General features: G+C 40.5%; 2 protein-coding genes across 2 annotated transcripts in view; both read left to right on the top strand.

Moving 5' to 3' along the window:
* The first annotated feature begins 1,354 nt into the window (after nt 1-1,354).
* gck.S (glucokinase (hexokinase 4) S homeolog) lies at nt 1,355-14,226 on the top strand. Its single transcript, XM_018255112.2, has 10 exons — nt 1,355-1,752; nt 6,976-7,138; nt 7,817-7,971; nt 9,753-9,872; nt 10,865-10,960; nt 11,325-11,424; nt 11,539-11,722; nt 12,536-12,691; nt 13,012-13,245; nt 13,506-14,226. Exons 1-10 carry the CDS (start codon nt 1,729-1,731, stop codon nt 13,648-13,650), a joined length of 1,377 nt encoding a protein of 458 aa, XP_018110601.2. The 5' UTR covers nt 1,355-1,728; the 3' UTR covers nt 13,651-14,226.
* Nucleotides 14,227-17,471: 3,245 nt separating this feature from the next.
* myl7.S (myosin light chain 7 S homeolog) overlaps nt 17,472-17,500 on the top strand; it is an 8,660-nt gene continuing 8,631 nt past the window's right edge. Inside the window, exon 1 of the mRNA XM_018255111.2 lies at nt 17,472-17,500. This exon is cut by the window's right edge and continues 76 nt beyond it. The gene's annotated coding sequence lies outside the window, so the exon portion shown is untranslated.

The raw sequence follows: 17,500 nt of genomic DNA, 5'->3' as shown, positions 1-17,500 counted from the left end.
TTGCCCTACTCATGTGCCCACTGTAAAGTTTATATGCCATATGTTAGGAAAAGTATGGGGGAGCCCGGGTACCCACATTTTTTTTTACGGACTTTTGCTGCCTATCACCCTGTAAAAAGGAAAAGACGCCATCGTTTTTTGTGACTTAGAAAATTTTTCAACTAGAAAATTGAAGAAGCCCTATACATTCCATTGCACTTTGCCTGGTCTGAGCTGGCGAAGACAAGTCTGGCGGAACAGTTAATGTTGAATAAAAGGCGCATCTTAGTGAATTTGTGAGGTAACGCTCTTTCGCCAGAGCGAAACTTTGCCTGGCGTAAGAGTGCGAAGTAGCGATAGAGTCTATCTCCTTCGCTAGCAAAGTTACGACTGCACCGGTTAGTAAATCGGCAAAGTCCCGAAATGACTTCATGCTGGCGAATTTTCGCTAACGTTAGTCACTTCGCCCTTTAGTGAATTCCCCCCTACAGGAGATACCCTTCTGCTTAATGGGTTTTCCCAGGATCTTCTGTAAAGGAATGCGGAGATGTGTCCTGTAACAGATGTTTTTTACTGTTATGTAAGAAATGTTAATGCTTGCCCATGAATTGCTAAGCCCTTGTTGTTGAAGTTCAATGCCCACCCATTCCATACATGTGAAATAGTGATGTGTGGGTCAGGATTTCCCCGACTCGCACCCGCCGGCCACCTTCCCTCCCACCACCCACGCCTGACTTCTGGGTTCGTCACAAAAGGGGCGGGTGAGCAGGTGCAGCATCTATAAAAGAACCCGGAAATCGGCATTTGAAGGTGGCGGACGGGGAGAGCAATAGAAGAGCTCAACTCGCACCACCCGCCACCCGGGAAGAGGAGTGCAAGGTTGGCACAAACCCGCCCGACCCGCGGGTAAACCCATGTGTTCCGCGTGTATTGGGCCGGCCCGCACATCACTAATGTAAAAGAATGTTAAGATGTATCCGAGTGTAGCTAAAATAAGTTAAAGAATGTAATCTATATGGGGACTGGGAGCCTGTGGCTATGCCCTTCTCTGCACAATAGCCCTGGCCCCTGAGGGTTGGACAGTGCAAACTATTTTGGCATTAGAGATCAACAAGATCTTCAGGTCCATACCTGATGTCAAACATGGACTTTTGGTACATAAATCTGCTTATTATGCTATACGTTCTGTACCTGTGATTACATTACTCTTTTACTGTTCATTTCCAAGTTGTTCTCACAACTTATGATCATCCCCTGCTCTCCTCCCCTTACTCTCTCCTCCCTTCCCTCTTGCCATGGGAGTTTCGCCATCCTATGAACCCTTATCAAGTTCAGCTTTAGACAGTATGTAACCTACAGCAAATAAGACATGCCAGGAAAGACAGCTCATTCCAAAAAAAGAGACAGGTTACACAAGAAAAAGGCTCATGCACACGTGGCTTGTATCAGAATTATAGTAAGGGACTGGAATGAAGCACAGAGCATTCAATATGTGTAGGACATGGACATCTGTTAGGAAACAGGCTTAATATCTAATCAAGAGAGACAGACACTGCAATAAAAAGGGTTTGAATGCTATTAAAAAAATTGACTACATTCCAGGAGAGCTTTTAATCACCATAGATACATGGGCAGAGACAATTAGTCACTTACTAGATGGTCTACAAAATAGACGCCATGTCACACAGGTACTTATAAAAACCCTTCATTGATCTGCAAGTGGTGTGGAAGATTCCCTTTGAAGTGAACATGGAAAAGTTTGACCAGAATGAGGTAAGTGGTTACAACTGATGGAATGGATAGGAGATGGGAAACTGAACTAGCTGGGAATGTCACACGTGCTCTCGGAATGTGTGACCTTGGATGTTTAATTTCACCCTCTCTTAATCTAAGGCAACAATTATCTGCAGGTCATTGAGTTTCTTGGCATTTTTATGAATGGATGGCTAGGCTGGAGTGTACTGACTGGTTGGCTCGCTGGTATTATCACAGTATTTTGTAAGCCTATGTGGTGTATATTTATAATGTGCTGTAGCAGGATAACCATGACTGTGCCTTTCTCAAGTGCTATAAAGACATGCCTGGCTGTGCTGCTGTACACATTGTTTTTATTGTCTGTCACTGTAGAGCTGACACATTTGCAATGTGTTTTGCAGAAATTAATCATCATTCACATCAGTCCGGCTTCAGTGGAGCTTACAATCAAAGGCCCCTATCACCTTTCTACAAGGCATACTAGCTAGGGGTCAGTTTAAACAGGAGCAAGTTAACCTTCTTGCCATCCATAAATATATGTAGGTAGGCAGGTCCAGACTGTGGTTCAAAATAAGCTCTGGCTACTGGGCGTTGTATCACACCTTACCAAATCTCATTCTACTAATTAGGGAAGCAATGTTCCTTGCCCGAAAATGTATTGCTCTGAAATGGCTTGCAGGGGAATCTCCTAATATTGCAGTGTGGAGAAATCTGTTATGGGAACACCTTACGATAGTCTAACTGGTATACATACAAAGGGACAATCCGGGCAAATTTGAACTTTTATGATAACCCTGGTTGGACTCTCCGGAGCACAAGGACTGTAACCCCTAACTTGGCCAATATGCAACAGCCCCTTTAATGGGGCACTATGATTTGTATATTCTGCAAAGATGTCAGAGAAAAAATGTTCTATTAATAATACCCACAAATGGTTGATTTGTAATTTTATTTTAATTTCCTTTTATTTCTGTATTTGATATGTTTGTTAAAACAATAAAAATGATTTAAAAAAAAAAAAAAAGCTCTGGCATTAGTACATAGAGGGGCAAAGAGCCCCCACAGGCCCCATTAACAGTGACTGCCTATGACATTACACAGCAGCCCCTGTGGCATTTGCCAGAATCTACAGATTATCAGTCAGTAAGATGTACTGTCAGTGTTGGACTGGCCCGGCGGGACACAGGGAAAAGACCGGGCCAGACCCCCTCTCCCAAACAGTTTTTCAAAAAAGAAATTTTTTTCAGCGCATCATCGTGCCATTTGCGCATGCGCGCCTAGTGATCTTTGCGCATGCTCGATGCACCGCCTGGGCAAGTATGCCGAGCGGCGCTTCTCCTAACAGTAGGTAGCGGGGGCCCTGCACAGCAGTCCCGGCGGGCCCCGGGCCCCCCAGTCCGACCCCTGTGTACTGTTACTACAGGCAAGGCTATAATTTGGTCCACATCCCCCATTTCCAATTCCTTGGGCTTCCGACCCATTTGCAGTATGTAAACTGTATGCCAAAAGCTAAAGGATCAGGTACCACCACCCCTGCTCTGCATCTAGATTTACTTGCAAATGTCTGACAACCAGCAAGGATTTTATTTGTGGCGGAGTGGCAGGTGTAGTTAAGGTTACAGGTCAGTGGGTTCAGGCACAGTCGGCCCAACAGCAGGACTCTAACCTGTGAGCCGCCCCTATTAAGCTACTGCCCTTGGAGTTGGGCCACGAGTGCCAATATACAGTATATATATGGCCCTGATAATAGGACATGTACCCAGTCAAGGTGTACAAGTATGATTTAGAGAGAGATAGCCCTACCGGAACTGTACTATAAGTATATTCATTGCATGATGAAGGAGTACATAGAAAAGTGAGGGTGGCACTAAGCCTTCCCATTAAAACAAAGAGCCGACTCTAAGATCTCATTATATCAGTATCATCATCAAACTTTCTGATCTTCCATTCTGTAAGCTGTCAACTTCTTGTATGTAATGCAGGGTGACATCCCAAACATTAACAAAAATATTACACAATGAATTCTTATGAACATTGTTGTTTGTTCTTTTTACCAAGTTACACCTACCATTGATGTTTGGGAGACTAATGCTACTGCTTAAGAAAGGTTTGGCTTGTAAGAACCTTGCTAATTAACAAATTTCACTTCCTGGGGGGAGGAAGGTATAAATTACTTGTACACATTAAGCTTATACCAAGAAAAAAGAAGTAAACCCCCCTTCCTTCCACACGCCTACCCAATTGTAGACTAAATAAGTGCTTAGTATTCCCATATATTACACAGCTCCATTCAAGAGAATAATTTAAAAAGCCTTTATTAGCACATGGCTTTTAGATCTGCAACAAACATGACGTTTTGGGCTCACCTGCAGCCCATTATCAAATTTGAAAAAGGGCTGCAGATGAGCCCGAAAGTCATGTTTGTTGCAGATCTAAAAGCCATGTGCTAATAAAGGCTTTTTAAATTATTATCTTGAATGGAGCTGTGTAATATATGGGAACACTTGTGCTGACTACAAAAAGTTTATTTAAGTGCTTAGTGCAATAAATAAATTTTAAAACATAATTATATTACTGCCATGAGGCTTTATTATACATGTAGCTATCCAAGTGCGTAAGTCTCTAATCGATTGCTTATAAGAACATTTAAAGTGCCATGTGCTATTTCAATATATAAAGCAAATCTTCAATTGGATCAATCGACCACGGATCAACCACCATTAAATTAATACATTTAAAGTGCTAGTGCCCCCAACCAATTGCAATCTCGGATTGCCAATGTGCAAACAAAATAAGTTAGGGCTGTTTGGTGAATTAATAAAGCATTTATAATATACGGACCAAAACCAGCATTTGAGAAATAAAAGCAACAAAATGGAAAATAGTTAAGAGGTGGAGAAGTCCCGAGAATCTACTGCCTGGTTGTATTTTCTAGGCCCTGGGATCCCACACGGGGAGAAAGTAGGACACTGGGGATTGTGGGACACGAATGCTACTGCCACACCTTCTCCATTCAACTGCGCTTCAGTTAAATTGCCGGCATCACCCGTGTCATCAAGGTGGCATTAGTAACTGGATGAACCAGACACTTATTCATGATGTTTGAAGATTAATTAACCTGAAAGAATTCACCCACCGCTTCTGCACAAGTGTATCCATGCCACAGTACTGTATGAGCATCAGAATGATGAAACTGTATTGTGGAAGACTAACCAAGTAGAAACTGCTGGCATATTTTTATTTTTAACACTGAAATGTTTCATTGGTTTTATAAACATATAAGGTAAACTTACATAAGCATATAAGAATGGTAAAGAAAACAAAAAAGAAGAAAAGAGAAAAAAAAGAAAAAAAACTAATAAAAAAATAAATAAATATGGTGGCTGGGTTTCTTTCAATATTATATAGTTATACATATTATTGCTGTAACATAATATTAGACATTTTTGTTCTAATAGTATCAAGAGTCATACATGCAATGCAGAAAAGAGTAGGGGATCATTTTCATATGCTAACCATGGGAGCCATATTCTGTCGTAATCCTCCTTATCGTTTTGTAAAATTTTTTCGTTGGCTGCTATATCTATGATTTTTGCTTTGAGAATAGTCAGAGGTAAGTTGGCTTTTTTCCAGTTGTGTGCGATTATGAGTTTTGCTGTTGTGAGGATATGCTGAGATAGTCTGTGAGCGGGATTGTTGAACCTGTTGGGTTTCTTTCCTAGAAGCAGGACAAATGGATCCTTTGGGAAATCAGTGTGCAGTATTTTGGACAATAGACAGCTTACAGAGTCCCAATACTTAGAAATCACTGTGCAGGTCCACCACGTGTGGAGCATAGACCCTTCTTCTTGGCAACCTCTGAAGCAATGTGGGTCACAGAATGGATAGATCTTATGTAGTGAGGTTGGTACCAAATAAGTTCTATGTAGGAGCTTTATTGAGGTTTCTCTGTTTGCTACACATGCGCTACCTTGATTTGCTGTCAGGCTGCATTGTGACCATTGCTTGGTAGAGATTGTTGCCTGTTCCCAATTGAGCATGTATTTATGTTTTAAGTGTAACGTGGGCATCCGGTTCATCAGTTTGTAGATTAGACTTAAAATCCCAGGGGCCAATGGTGCCTGTCGGCAAACAGATTCAAAGCTTGATGATGTGAATGTGCTAGTAGGGCATTTCTTGGCTTGCTTGTTCACATAATGGATAAGTTGCATGGCTCTAAACATTTCCTGTTGTGGAGGGTTACATTTTTGAACCGATTTTATTCGGAAGGGGTTTTTTACAGTGAGAGATGTGAAGATGTGGAATTCTCTCCGTGAATCAGTGGTACAGGCTGATACATTAGATAGCTTTAAGAAGGGGTTGGATGGTGTTCAGCAAGTGAGGCAATACAGGGTTATGGAAGATAGCTCATAGTACAAGTTGATCCAGGGACTGGTCTGATTGCCATTTTGGAGTCAGGAAGAATTTTTTACCTCTCTGAGGCAAATTGGAGAGGCTTCAGGTGGGGGTTTTGCCTTCATCTGGATCAACTGGCAGTTAGGCAGGTCAAAAAAAAGTTAAAAGGTTGAACTTTATGGATCTGTTTCTTTTCAACCTAACTTATTATTTTACTATGTTACAATTGCAGCAGAGTTAGTGATTTGCCCTGTCGAGTCAATAAGTCCACTGTGCTCGCCCCATTAATTAGCCACCAGGCAAATGCTCGCCTAGAAGTCAGGGTTATTTATCCTGCTGGCATATTTCTAAATATTGACTGTGGAGTCCTTCAGCAATCTCCTATATAGCTCGCTCAAGCCAGGGGCTACTTACATCAATGACTGGCATAACGTTAGCTCCTTTATTGGCCATGGGCTTGTGCTGTACATGAGCATAGATAAGTTCACCAACAACTAGCCTGCTCTTTTTGAAAATGCATCCTCATGTAGTTGCAGTCAATGGGAACAATGAGAGTTTTAAGCACTTCATAAGGGTCTTATGAGGGTCTCTATTATGGCCTTCCCTAAAGCACTGCATCAAATAAAGAAGTGCAAGAATTCAGGCCAATTGACCACTAGAATTTAAATAAATGTATTACAGTATGTAACTGATACAGTAGGACATAATCAAACAGTTGTTCTATGCATGTTTTTGTTACAAATTTTATATGTGATCTCTTCTTCTTCTCTCTCTTCTTTCTTGTCAATTTTCTTCCTTCTTCTTACCTCCTCCCCCCCTCCTTTGGTTTCTTCTTTCCCATTGCAGGTGGATCAGATCCTGTCTGAGTTCCATCTGCAGGAGGAAGATTTGCATGTTCTGGTGTGCAGGATGCAGGCTGAGATGGAGAGGGGTCTTCACCTGGAAACCAACGAGGAGGCCAGTGTTAAAATGCTGCCCACCTATGTTCGCTCAACACCTGATGGCTCTGGTGAGTGTCTACAGCTTTAATTAAATGGCACCTTTCTAATGTTTTAGTTCTAATGTTTCTAATGTTCTCCGTGCTGTAATTTGCAGTCCATGACACAATGCAATGCTTCCAGCAGGAACAGTAAGACTATACGGCAAGCCTTGGCCTTATTTCATACTGGTGCTCCATTGCATTGATTGCACCACCCTCTTGGTTGTTATCCAGCAGTAAACAGAGACATTTTAGTCTACTCATCCAGCTGGGAATCCATCTCTGGATAATCAGTGTCCACACTCTGTAAACAAACAGACATATTGCTCAAACAGTGGCTTAGCATCTGCCCCAGTGGCCTTCACCCGCGTACACAACCCACTCAGCTTCACTCTTCCGATCTGTTAACTTAACAGATAAAATGACCAGCCGAACATTTGGATCCAGGCCAATCACGTGCTAGGCAGCTGCCCTCTCTGCACTGTGGGCTGTGTATATTAGTACCAATACAATTTAAGTAAATTATTCTTGAACACTGCCCTCAAATGCCTCTTTTTTTCTGAAACAGGGTCCCATTTAGGCTGACAATTCTTCATGCAGCTATTGATGCAACTGCATATTTATGCTCACCTAACTGTGAATTTAAAAAATAAAATATATATTTGTTTGATAGATTTTAGTTTCTGACTTCCCTTTTGTTTCTGACAGAGGTGGGTGACTTCTTAGCCCTGGACCTTGGGGGCACCAACTTTCGTGTCATGTTGGTAAAGGTTGGGGAGGATTTGGAAGGGCAATGGAAAGTGGACACCAAACACAAAATGTATTCAATTCCGGAGGATGCCATGACTGGAACAGCAGAGATGGTGAGAAATAGACTTTATCTAATAGGGGAAACAGTGGAACAAACACAAGGAGTAAAATGAACACACATGACAAGTTGCCATGTTAAATAATGAGACCAAGATGTAAATGCCTTATGTAGTAAGACAATACAAAGAGAGCAGAACTGTGCACACAACACATGGTTGCATGGAACAAAGTGTAAAGATGAAGGCAACTACACAGGGTTCACTGAATACTATCCAGTGGCCTCAGGCCCGGATTTGTGGAAAGGCCACCTAGGCCCGGGCCTAGGGTGGCAGGATTTTAGAGGGGCGGCATGCTGCCCAACCACACCCACATTGGTTCAAAAACACTGGGGATGCGCTGGAGATACAATCATTTTTTAAATTTCCCCATTGATGATGAAAATTTGCATGAATAAAGGGGGGGGGACAGGGGCAACGAACGGCAGTGGGCCTATGGGCGCCCTCTATGTAAATCCGGCCCTGAGTGGCCTGGTAACAAAATCAATAAGGATCAAGTAGCATTTCAACTTGGGTGACAGAGATTTCAAAGATGCAATTGATGCCAATGGCATAGCCACTGAGGTCACAAGTAAGGATCCCATAGAAAGTGAGATCACATGCAAGGTGCCAATAGCATAGTTGGTGAAGTTGCAAGTATGGTGCCAATGGCATATCCATTAAAAAGACAAGTATGTGTAAGTTATGTATGTAAAATGTGCCCATTTAATAGCCAGTGTGGTTGAAGTTAAGGTGCCCATTAAATAGCCACTGAGGTCAGAAAGATGCCAATGGCATAGCCAGTGAGGTTGCAAGTAAGGTGCCTATGTAAAAGCCAGTGATTTCAAGGCATAGCGCAGAGACCTGCACAGGTCTGTTTTTTAAAACCCATACTGCTTTCCACAAGCCTCACCCAGACCCATTTACCTGCCTTGGCAACTCCACTAATTTTCACCCGGCCTGCTCCCTGCAGTGTTAGTTGTGGCAACTGGAAGTGACATTACATTGACCGGAAGTGACACTGTTTTAACCATTAGGACGCTTGGATTTTTTGATTTTTCACTGATTCCACTGCATTGGCCACCTGTAGACCCCCCCCCCACTACAGAGGATCGGGTACTCACGGGGCACCTGCACACTGGGCAAATGAAGAATAATCCGCCTGAATCCCAATCATATTGCGGGTATTCTCAGGTATCCGACCCGATGCAGGACTCTAGCATAGCCACTGAAGTTGCAAGTAAATTGTAATTTACTTAGCCAATGAGGTTACAAGTAAGGTATCCCTTTGCATAGCCAGTAAATTAATGTATGAAACAGATGTATAAAATGGAAGTCATAAACATCTCATACTGTACATCCAAAATGCTATTGTGTACCCTACTTTGCATTCACATGGGAAAGTACGGCACTGTAGGATTGAACCCAAGTGAAATTAGATTGGGTGATTACAAATATCCAATAATCTGGGATACAGCATACGGTTAGGCATGCCCTGGAACAGGAACTCAGAGAACTCAGAGTGGAAGAGACAGAATTGCACACACTGAAGCAGGTAAATGGCTCAATGACACATAAATAACAGCCTGGAAAAGATAATATATTTGTGATATATTGACACAGTGACACAAGTGATGCAGAAATGGACAGTAGAGTTCAGTGATCAAGAAACCATGAGGGGCACATGCACCTTAGTGTGGCACAATTATCCAGACAATTTCAAGTGTCACAGTGGCCTTCTTCTTGTGGCACATAAACTCCTTTATGGCATTAAATCTCAGGCATGTCTCTCCTTACAGCTATTTGACTACATTGCAGAATGCATTTCTGATTACCTGGACCAGCAAAACATGAAACACAAGAAATTGCCCCTGGGATTTACCTTCTCTTTCCCCGTTAGACATGAGGATATCGACAAGGTGATGTCAATGCAGTAATATTATGTGTGATGGTTTTCTGTGCTTTATATACATTGTAGGGCTCATGCTATATGTGAAACATGTTCGTATTTATTGATGCAGCAGCTAGAAAAATTAGAAAAGTTTTGGTTTAAAGCACCCTTAATCCATAACAAGGTTTGTGGTTTATATACCGATATGATGTGCCAAAAATATCAGATTCCTTAAATAGGCAGTTCATAATAACTTAAATAGCTCTGAAATTTAATTGTAAAGGGCAAAAGTGCTTCAAAAAGCACCCTAAACAATTTGACATTACATTATTTTAAAGATTTTATTATCCTTTAAAGGGGTTGTTCACTTTCCAAACACTTTTTTTCAGTTCAGTTGTTTCCAGATTGTTCACCGTAAGTTTAATGTTTGTGTCTCTGTTTCACTCTGACATCTCAGTGATCCAGGAGCATTCTGAACTGTTACAATTTTCTACATTTAGTTGATACATTTCTCAGCGGCATCTGTGGAATATTAGCAAGTATTGTATCAATTCTAACAGCCACCTTTCATGAAACTCAGGGATTCTGCTCAGCAGGGACAAACATAATAAATATATCAACTAAATGTATCAATTTTAAACAGTTAAAGGGTCGGTGACCCCCCGAGCTGCTTTAGAAGGTGAAAAATGAAACTATATACTTCAACATTGGATAAATGGTCACAAATAGAAAGTACTTGGAAAAAGTCTTTATTTCTGGTGAACAATCTGAAACCAACTGAACTGAAAAAAGTGTTTGAAGGTGAACAATCCCTTTAACTGAAAGGTGTAAATGTTGTTTAGTCTACCACACTGCCTATAAATAGTAGCTCTACTAGAATAAAGGCAATATCAATCCCTGTCTTCGACTGTGACATCTTATCCCAGGGAAGGCTGGAAATGAGAAAGGGTTATAGGGTTGTAGAGAACTTTAATTTAGCATTAAATAGAGGTCTACAGCTCACCCAGTCTTCCCTTGCAGGGTATTCTTCTCAACTGGACCAAAGGATTCAAAGCATCTGGAGCAGAAGGCAACAATGTTGTTGGACTCCTCAGAGATGCTATCAAGAGACGTGGTGTAAGTGTCCCAGCCTAAACTTCACCTTCTTTCTGTTCTGCCTGCTCTATTTGCCCTTGTGAAACACATTGGGGCATAAATCCATTCAGGAGACACCTACTAGTTGCAGAGTATACTTTTCAGTAGCTTCTAGGTATATATATATATATATATATATATATATATATATATATATATATATATATATATATATATATAAGCTACCCAGAATTGAAGATTCCAAGCCTATACTTATTATCTCCACTGAAGGAGTAGAAAAGGTAGACATATCACTGAAATATGCTGTGTAGGAACAAGATGCTAATTAACAGAATGGCAGTCGGTCCTTTGTCCTTCCTCTGACCAAGTTCCTTCTGCTTCCCAGGATTTTGAGATGGATGTGGTTGCCATGGTAAATGATACAGTGGCTACTATGATATCTTGTTACTATGAAGACCATCAATGTGAGGTTGGCTTGATTGTAGGTAAGGACAGTACCAATGGTAAAATAACACATGAAATGCCATAATTGTGCTTGTACTGTAAATGGGAGTTGAAAAAGTTCATGATAACGACAATCTACACATTTTACAATGCAGGGACTGGCTGCAACGCTTGCTACATGGAGGAGATGAGTAACGTGGAGCTGGTGGAAGGAGAGGAGGGACGTATGTGTGTGAACACAGAGTGGGGAGCATTTGGCGACACAGGGGAGCTGGAGGATTTCCGACTTGAGTACGATCGAGTGGTGGATGAGGCATCTCTTAATCCTGGTCAGCAACTGTAAGGCCCAGCTATTTCATCTTACAGAGGGACAGACTTAAGGCAGAGCAGTTGCCTTACAAATGTGAAAAGTTCATGTTCACTAAGGCTGTCCATACACAAGCAGAGACCCCGGTGACCCAAGGCCTTGGGCACATGTAATGTTTCTGTGTATGTCAGATGGCTAAAAAGGTCAAGTAACTCTCCATAACACCTGCATTGTAGATTGATGTAATTCACTTGTCACCAATTGTGACAGGATCTTTTCAGCCTGGTCATGGACAGTTGCTAATTTTAGGGGCCAAAAACCTTCTGTCACAACTAATATGAATGTGTACTGTTGGCAAATTTTATGTAATATCGCTTTAATATATTTCTATATATTTGTATCAGCAAATTATATGCACTATTGCTATACACAAACATGCAAGATCATGTTGTCTACATCGCTCCTTATGAAAATAGCACCCGAAACTGAGCCGCTATTCCAGTATCAATGTAAATTCATGTAACATATAATTCAATATCAGTCGAGTGACATTTCTTCTATTAGTCTTGCCATGATGTTCTTTTTGTCATCACTAACATAATCATCCATTTTTGGTGTTTACGATCATATCATCTTCTACTTTAGTCTAAATGGCAACATGAAATTAGATCTTAAAATGCTTGATCTTGATCTATCTCCTTGATGACATGGAGATAGTTGACATCTCTGGGCTCCATACAACATGATAATGAAACGTCTCTAGGCTTTTGCTTGGCGTTTGAACTACTGTATTCTTGCTGTACATTGCAACATAATCTTAATTCCGATGTCCCTTCCTTGCGCAGCTATGAAAAGATGATTGGTGGAAAATACATGGGGGAGCTGGTCAGACTCGTCCTGATAAAGATGGTGAATGAGAATCTGTTATTTGGAGGAGAATCTTCTGAAAAGCTAAAGACCCGAGGAGCCTTTGAAACACATTTTGTGTCCCAGATAGAGGCGTAAGGAGATCAAATTATAGGGTTCCATTTAATTCTTCCTCTGTATTGGCTTTGGCTACACTTTATATTTCAGTCCATATAAAGTCTGCATATTTACTGTTCCCTCTTCATCTCATGTTATTACTATATCCCAGCTTTCTATCCTGTACTTCTTCTCATCCTAGCATATTTACTACCTCTTATCTAACTTGTTGACATTTACCTAAATATCTGTCATTTCTTCATTTCTAAACTCTTTCCTTAACTGGTAATCATTATAACCTTCCAACTTCTACTTCCTTTTCTGTTATAATGTATACGTCATCTTGATCACCTTCTAGGGACACCTCGGATTTTAAACAGACTCTCAACATCCTGCGGACTCTAGGAGTTCAGGCTACAATTGGAGACTGTCATGCTGTGCGCTTAGCATGTGAGAGTGTATCTACTCGAGCTGCCGTCATGTGTTCTGCTGGCCTTGCTGGAATACTGAGCCGCTTGCGGCAAAGCAGGAGAGAGGAACTACTTCGAATTACCGTGGGAGTGGATGGATCTGTGTACAAACTACATCCTAGGTAGACCAGTAAATCCTTCTTTGGCAAGGCTTTATGTGTAAAAATAAATATACATGGCTATGTAGAAATATTAGCACAGACTGGCATCTATGCCTGTGTGAAATTATCATTGAGAAACCAACGTACTGCTGTTGCTATGGGCAATTATATCATGGGAAGTAATTTATTAAAAAGAGATAACTAATTCTGTAGACCCACATGCTAATTTAGATGCACTCTAAATTCTGTGGATTACAAGAATAAACTTTTTTTTTTTTCAGCTTCAAAGATAAGTTCCATGGCACTGTGCGCAAACTGACTTCGGGCTGTGAAATCACCTTCATTCAGTCAGAGGAAGGAAGTGGACGTGGTGCTGCCCTAATATCAGCAGTGGCATATAAGATGACTGCCCTGATTGGTCACTAATGAGAATTTCCTTAATGAGACCTCTAAGTCAGAGACCCTCCTTTATGCCTGCAGTGCATTCCAAAGATCTGAAGAGATTCCTTCATATCTACAAACACACGTAGAACGTCTGGCAAACCATTCTACTGCTGAGGAGATTTACTGACTATTACGCTAATGTAGCATTATCAAATGCATGGAGAGCTCATTTTGCTGTTGCAGCATTCCTCTGGATACTGCTCATATTTTGTACCATGTTTGAAGTTACAGTATATGCAGAACTCAGAAGACTGAGACATCCAAAGGCCATTCCTATATTTACACAATAAACGACTGATACAAACAGCCCAGATCTACTAAACCTCTCAGTGTCCATAAACCAATGAATTAATAGATACTGGAAGGTAACATCAAAGGACAGTTGCAAAATGCTTATTCAGTAGCCAGTGACATAGAAGAGTTTCCAAAGATGATGTCTATTGGTACAGCCTAAGGAGATTGGGTTGTCCACTAAACACTTGCCACTAATAGATGTTCAACCTGAGACATTATATTACATCTTGACAAAGGCATACCACCAACTCATGACAGTTTACAACTAGCGTTGCTGTCCATGCCCTTCACCAGTTCATGAGAATTTTTGATCCAATGTCATGAATGGAGAACCACTGGCAAAAACTTCTAGGACCCAGGAATAAATGAACATTCGCCATGAGTCCTACTCGGTAAAACAATATGAAAGAATGAACTAGCTTTATCCACAGCCACACCAGAAGTCGCCAATCATTTGTAACTTTTCAAGCCACCAACAGTGATTCATTCAGTAGCCTCCCAGTAGGAGAAGACTTTAAATAACTCTAGAAGAACCACTAGGACATAAGTGCATCTAAACTTATTAAAGGACACACAGACTGGTTGTACAGTTATCTATAATCATATTCAGTGTTTCTAGTTTATATAAACATTTGAGGAGTAATTATTGTTGGATTTCACGCTGACTTTGGCTCAGGTCAAAAAATTGCCTACTATTCCTCAGACACAGCCTACAGATGGAAGAGACACGGGAGCAATATTTACAATAAAAGACAATGTAAACTATTCTACTTGCAGACAGAAAAAACAGTTCTGAACTTGAAGCTGGACATTATAATGAGTAGCCAGAAAGTGATGAAGTAACTGGAAAATGTTTGCAGTCAGGGGTTATAGGAACAAGTGATTTAATGCTAAAGTCTGCAGTATCAATACAAAAAAAGGATTTACATTAATATTCCACAATTTTACCAGTAATATGTGATATCACAATGACAATTTGCTGTTGGTGGTGTCTCCGATTCTGCTATGTTTTCTATTTTTCGTAAAAAAAGAGCTGCTGAAGGTTGTCTTAAATGCAACACTGTGCAAAAAAAAAACATTATCTAGGTTTATTGAAATCACAGCCACAGAAAAGCCTAAGGAGTTCCTAGGAACTAAGAGAGAATATTAGGAAGGAAATATATGGCAGCTTGCAAAGGATTTATTTCTTCTGGATCCGTATTTGTTTGACCGATGTCACAATGGTGATCGAGTGTTATTACATGCAATGCATCTCTTTCCATTAGCATGGACAGCGGTTTGGCTATTTCACTTTCATTTAAGCCTCAAAAACATTGAGAAATCATAACACAACATCCATATGATTATAAAATAGACAGAGTTTTCTGATGGATGGAAACTGTATTAAAGACTGAATACAATCCAGGCTCATTTCAGTGGGTCCCTATGTAAACTCTTCTTATATTGTTAAAGGTATACATGCAGACCATGGATCTCTTAATACTGTATCTACCAGCATTCCTGTGTGGGAAATATACTCATCCACTTTTAAAGTTACTAAGGGGCCAAGTGTCCCAGAACTAAATAGAACTTGGTCCCTTCCAGAATTTCATGTCATGCTGGTTTAATGGCATCATTTTTTGTCTAGTTTTGTAAGATGCTTTTGTGTATGAAATTAGCAGAATTATACTTATCTGTTTTGTTTTATTGCTATGTTTTCCTGATTGAATCCTACAAGTTACAGAGTATTTGTTCAATAGATTTACTGATATCAGTTTGTTTGTTGGAAACAATAAATATAACATCTTGCCAGGTTTGCTTTATGTCACATTGTGATGTCCAATGGAAAGCACATGGTGGGGCTTATGTATTAAAAGATCACTAATCACTAACATCAGAAGGCAGCATTTAATGTTTAAATTCAGACATCTTATAGGTTGCTATGGGTTACTGCACCTGGGCAAACTCTATAGGGGTACATTTATCAAAGAGTGAAGTTCCCCCACTAGAGTGAAATTCCGCAACTCACAATTCATTTCTATGGGATTTTGAAAGGCATATTTATCAATGGGTGAAAGTGAAAGTTCACCCTTTGATAAATAGGCCTTTAAAAATCCCATAGAAATGAATGGAAATTTCACTCTAGTGGCGGAACTTCACTATTAACTTCAATCTTTGATAAATATACCCCTATGCCTTTTATTGCATATGGGGACTAATTATTAAAATTATTAACATGTATTTTTAGAGCGCCAACATATTGTGCAGCGCTGTTTGTATACTATTATACTGTTTGGTCAGGTTTTGATTGAACTCTAAATGAGTAGGTTCTGAAAATGAATTTGATCGCCCTCTTGTATGGTCACTCCAAAGATGGTAGGCAAAAACAAAAGGACCAATCATTAGTACTTCTGCTGGAGCATTAACTGCTCTGTAGCTGTGCAGGCTTGCACTGCTGTCTAGTGGTATGCCGGACCCTGTTAGAAAACATCAATACTAATGGTAAAAAAACATCAGTGTTCATATATACTGTATATATATTTTAGGCAATATGCCATTAGCCTTTGGATCCACAGGGGAAATTCTGGGTCTGGTGCTGCCTGAAGCTATCTGATTAAATAAGGTAATAAAAAAACAAATCAGGTGATGTTCTGCCTGTGACAGCAATTGCATGAAAGTTATTAATCACAAATAGCATTGACTGTCACCCATTGATATTGTCAGATACATACAGAGATATTTCGTTAGCAAACAGAAATCTTCTAACCTGTCCGATCCACTAAACGACCGATTGCCATGGTACGAAAAATGTTGGGGCGATCCACACATGGTCCGAAAATCGTAAGAAACTTTGATCTGTACGACTATATCTTTGCGTCGATGGCCAGCTTTAGAAAGGAGAGCAGGGATATCAGTTTTACCTCTCCTCACCTACTGTTATCAACTGAAAATGTCGAATGTGGCCAAGGATATTAGAAGTAGGGTTGCCAGCCAGGGTGGCCTGGCCAGTAAAAATTATACTTGATGCCAATGTTATTAATAGGAAAAAATGCCAAGAATATAGGAAGGCCGGTATTTTTTTTCCAGAAAAGGTGGCAACCTTAATTGGAAGTCGTAGTTCAAATATAATTTAAACAGAGAAGCTGAGAAATGGTCTCCTTCAGAGATTCTGAAACAGTGGTCTTCTGCATACAGTATTATTATACATTTTGTAGGATGCTGAGAATCAAAATGTTCAGTATGCTGGAAGATACCAATTCAGCAATAGACAGGGGTGCACAGCTTTCAGCCAACAACATAGACTATTCTCTTCCTCTGACCCTGTTCTAAAATTAAGGTTTGCTTTTGCTAATATTAGAAGTGGAGGCAATGAGCTTTTCCAGCCAGGGGGTACTTTCCTGATAAATGAAGTATCCAGTGTCTATAGAAGGATGGTGGGATATTTTACTGAACACAATGAGAATGGAATGTTAGCCCTTGTGCTCTTATCTCTTCCGTCTCTCTCTAGCCATCTTTGGTTCTCTGCCTGAGGCCTGGAGCTATTTTAGCTATGCCTGAG

The sequence above is a fragment of the Xenopus laevis genome, chromosome 3S (assembly GCF_017654675.1).
Source record: "Xenopus laevis strain J_2021 chromosome 3S, Xenopus_laevis_v10.1, whole genome shotgun sequence".
Lineage (NCBI taxonomy): Eukaryota > Metazoa > Chordata > Amphibia > Anura > Pipidae > Xenopus > Xenopus laevis.
This window is presented reverse-complemented; position numbering and strand designations above follow the sequence as displayed.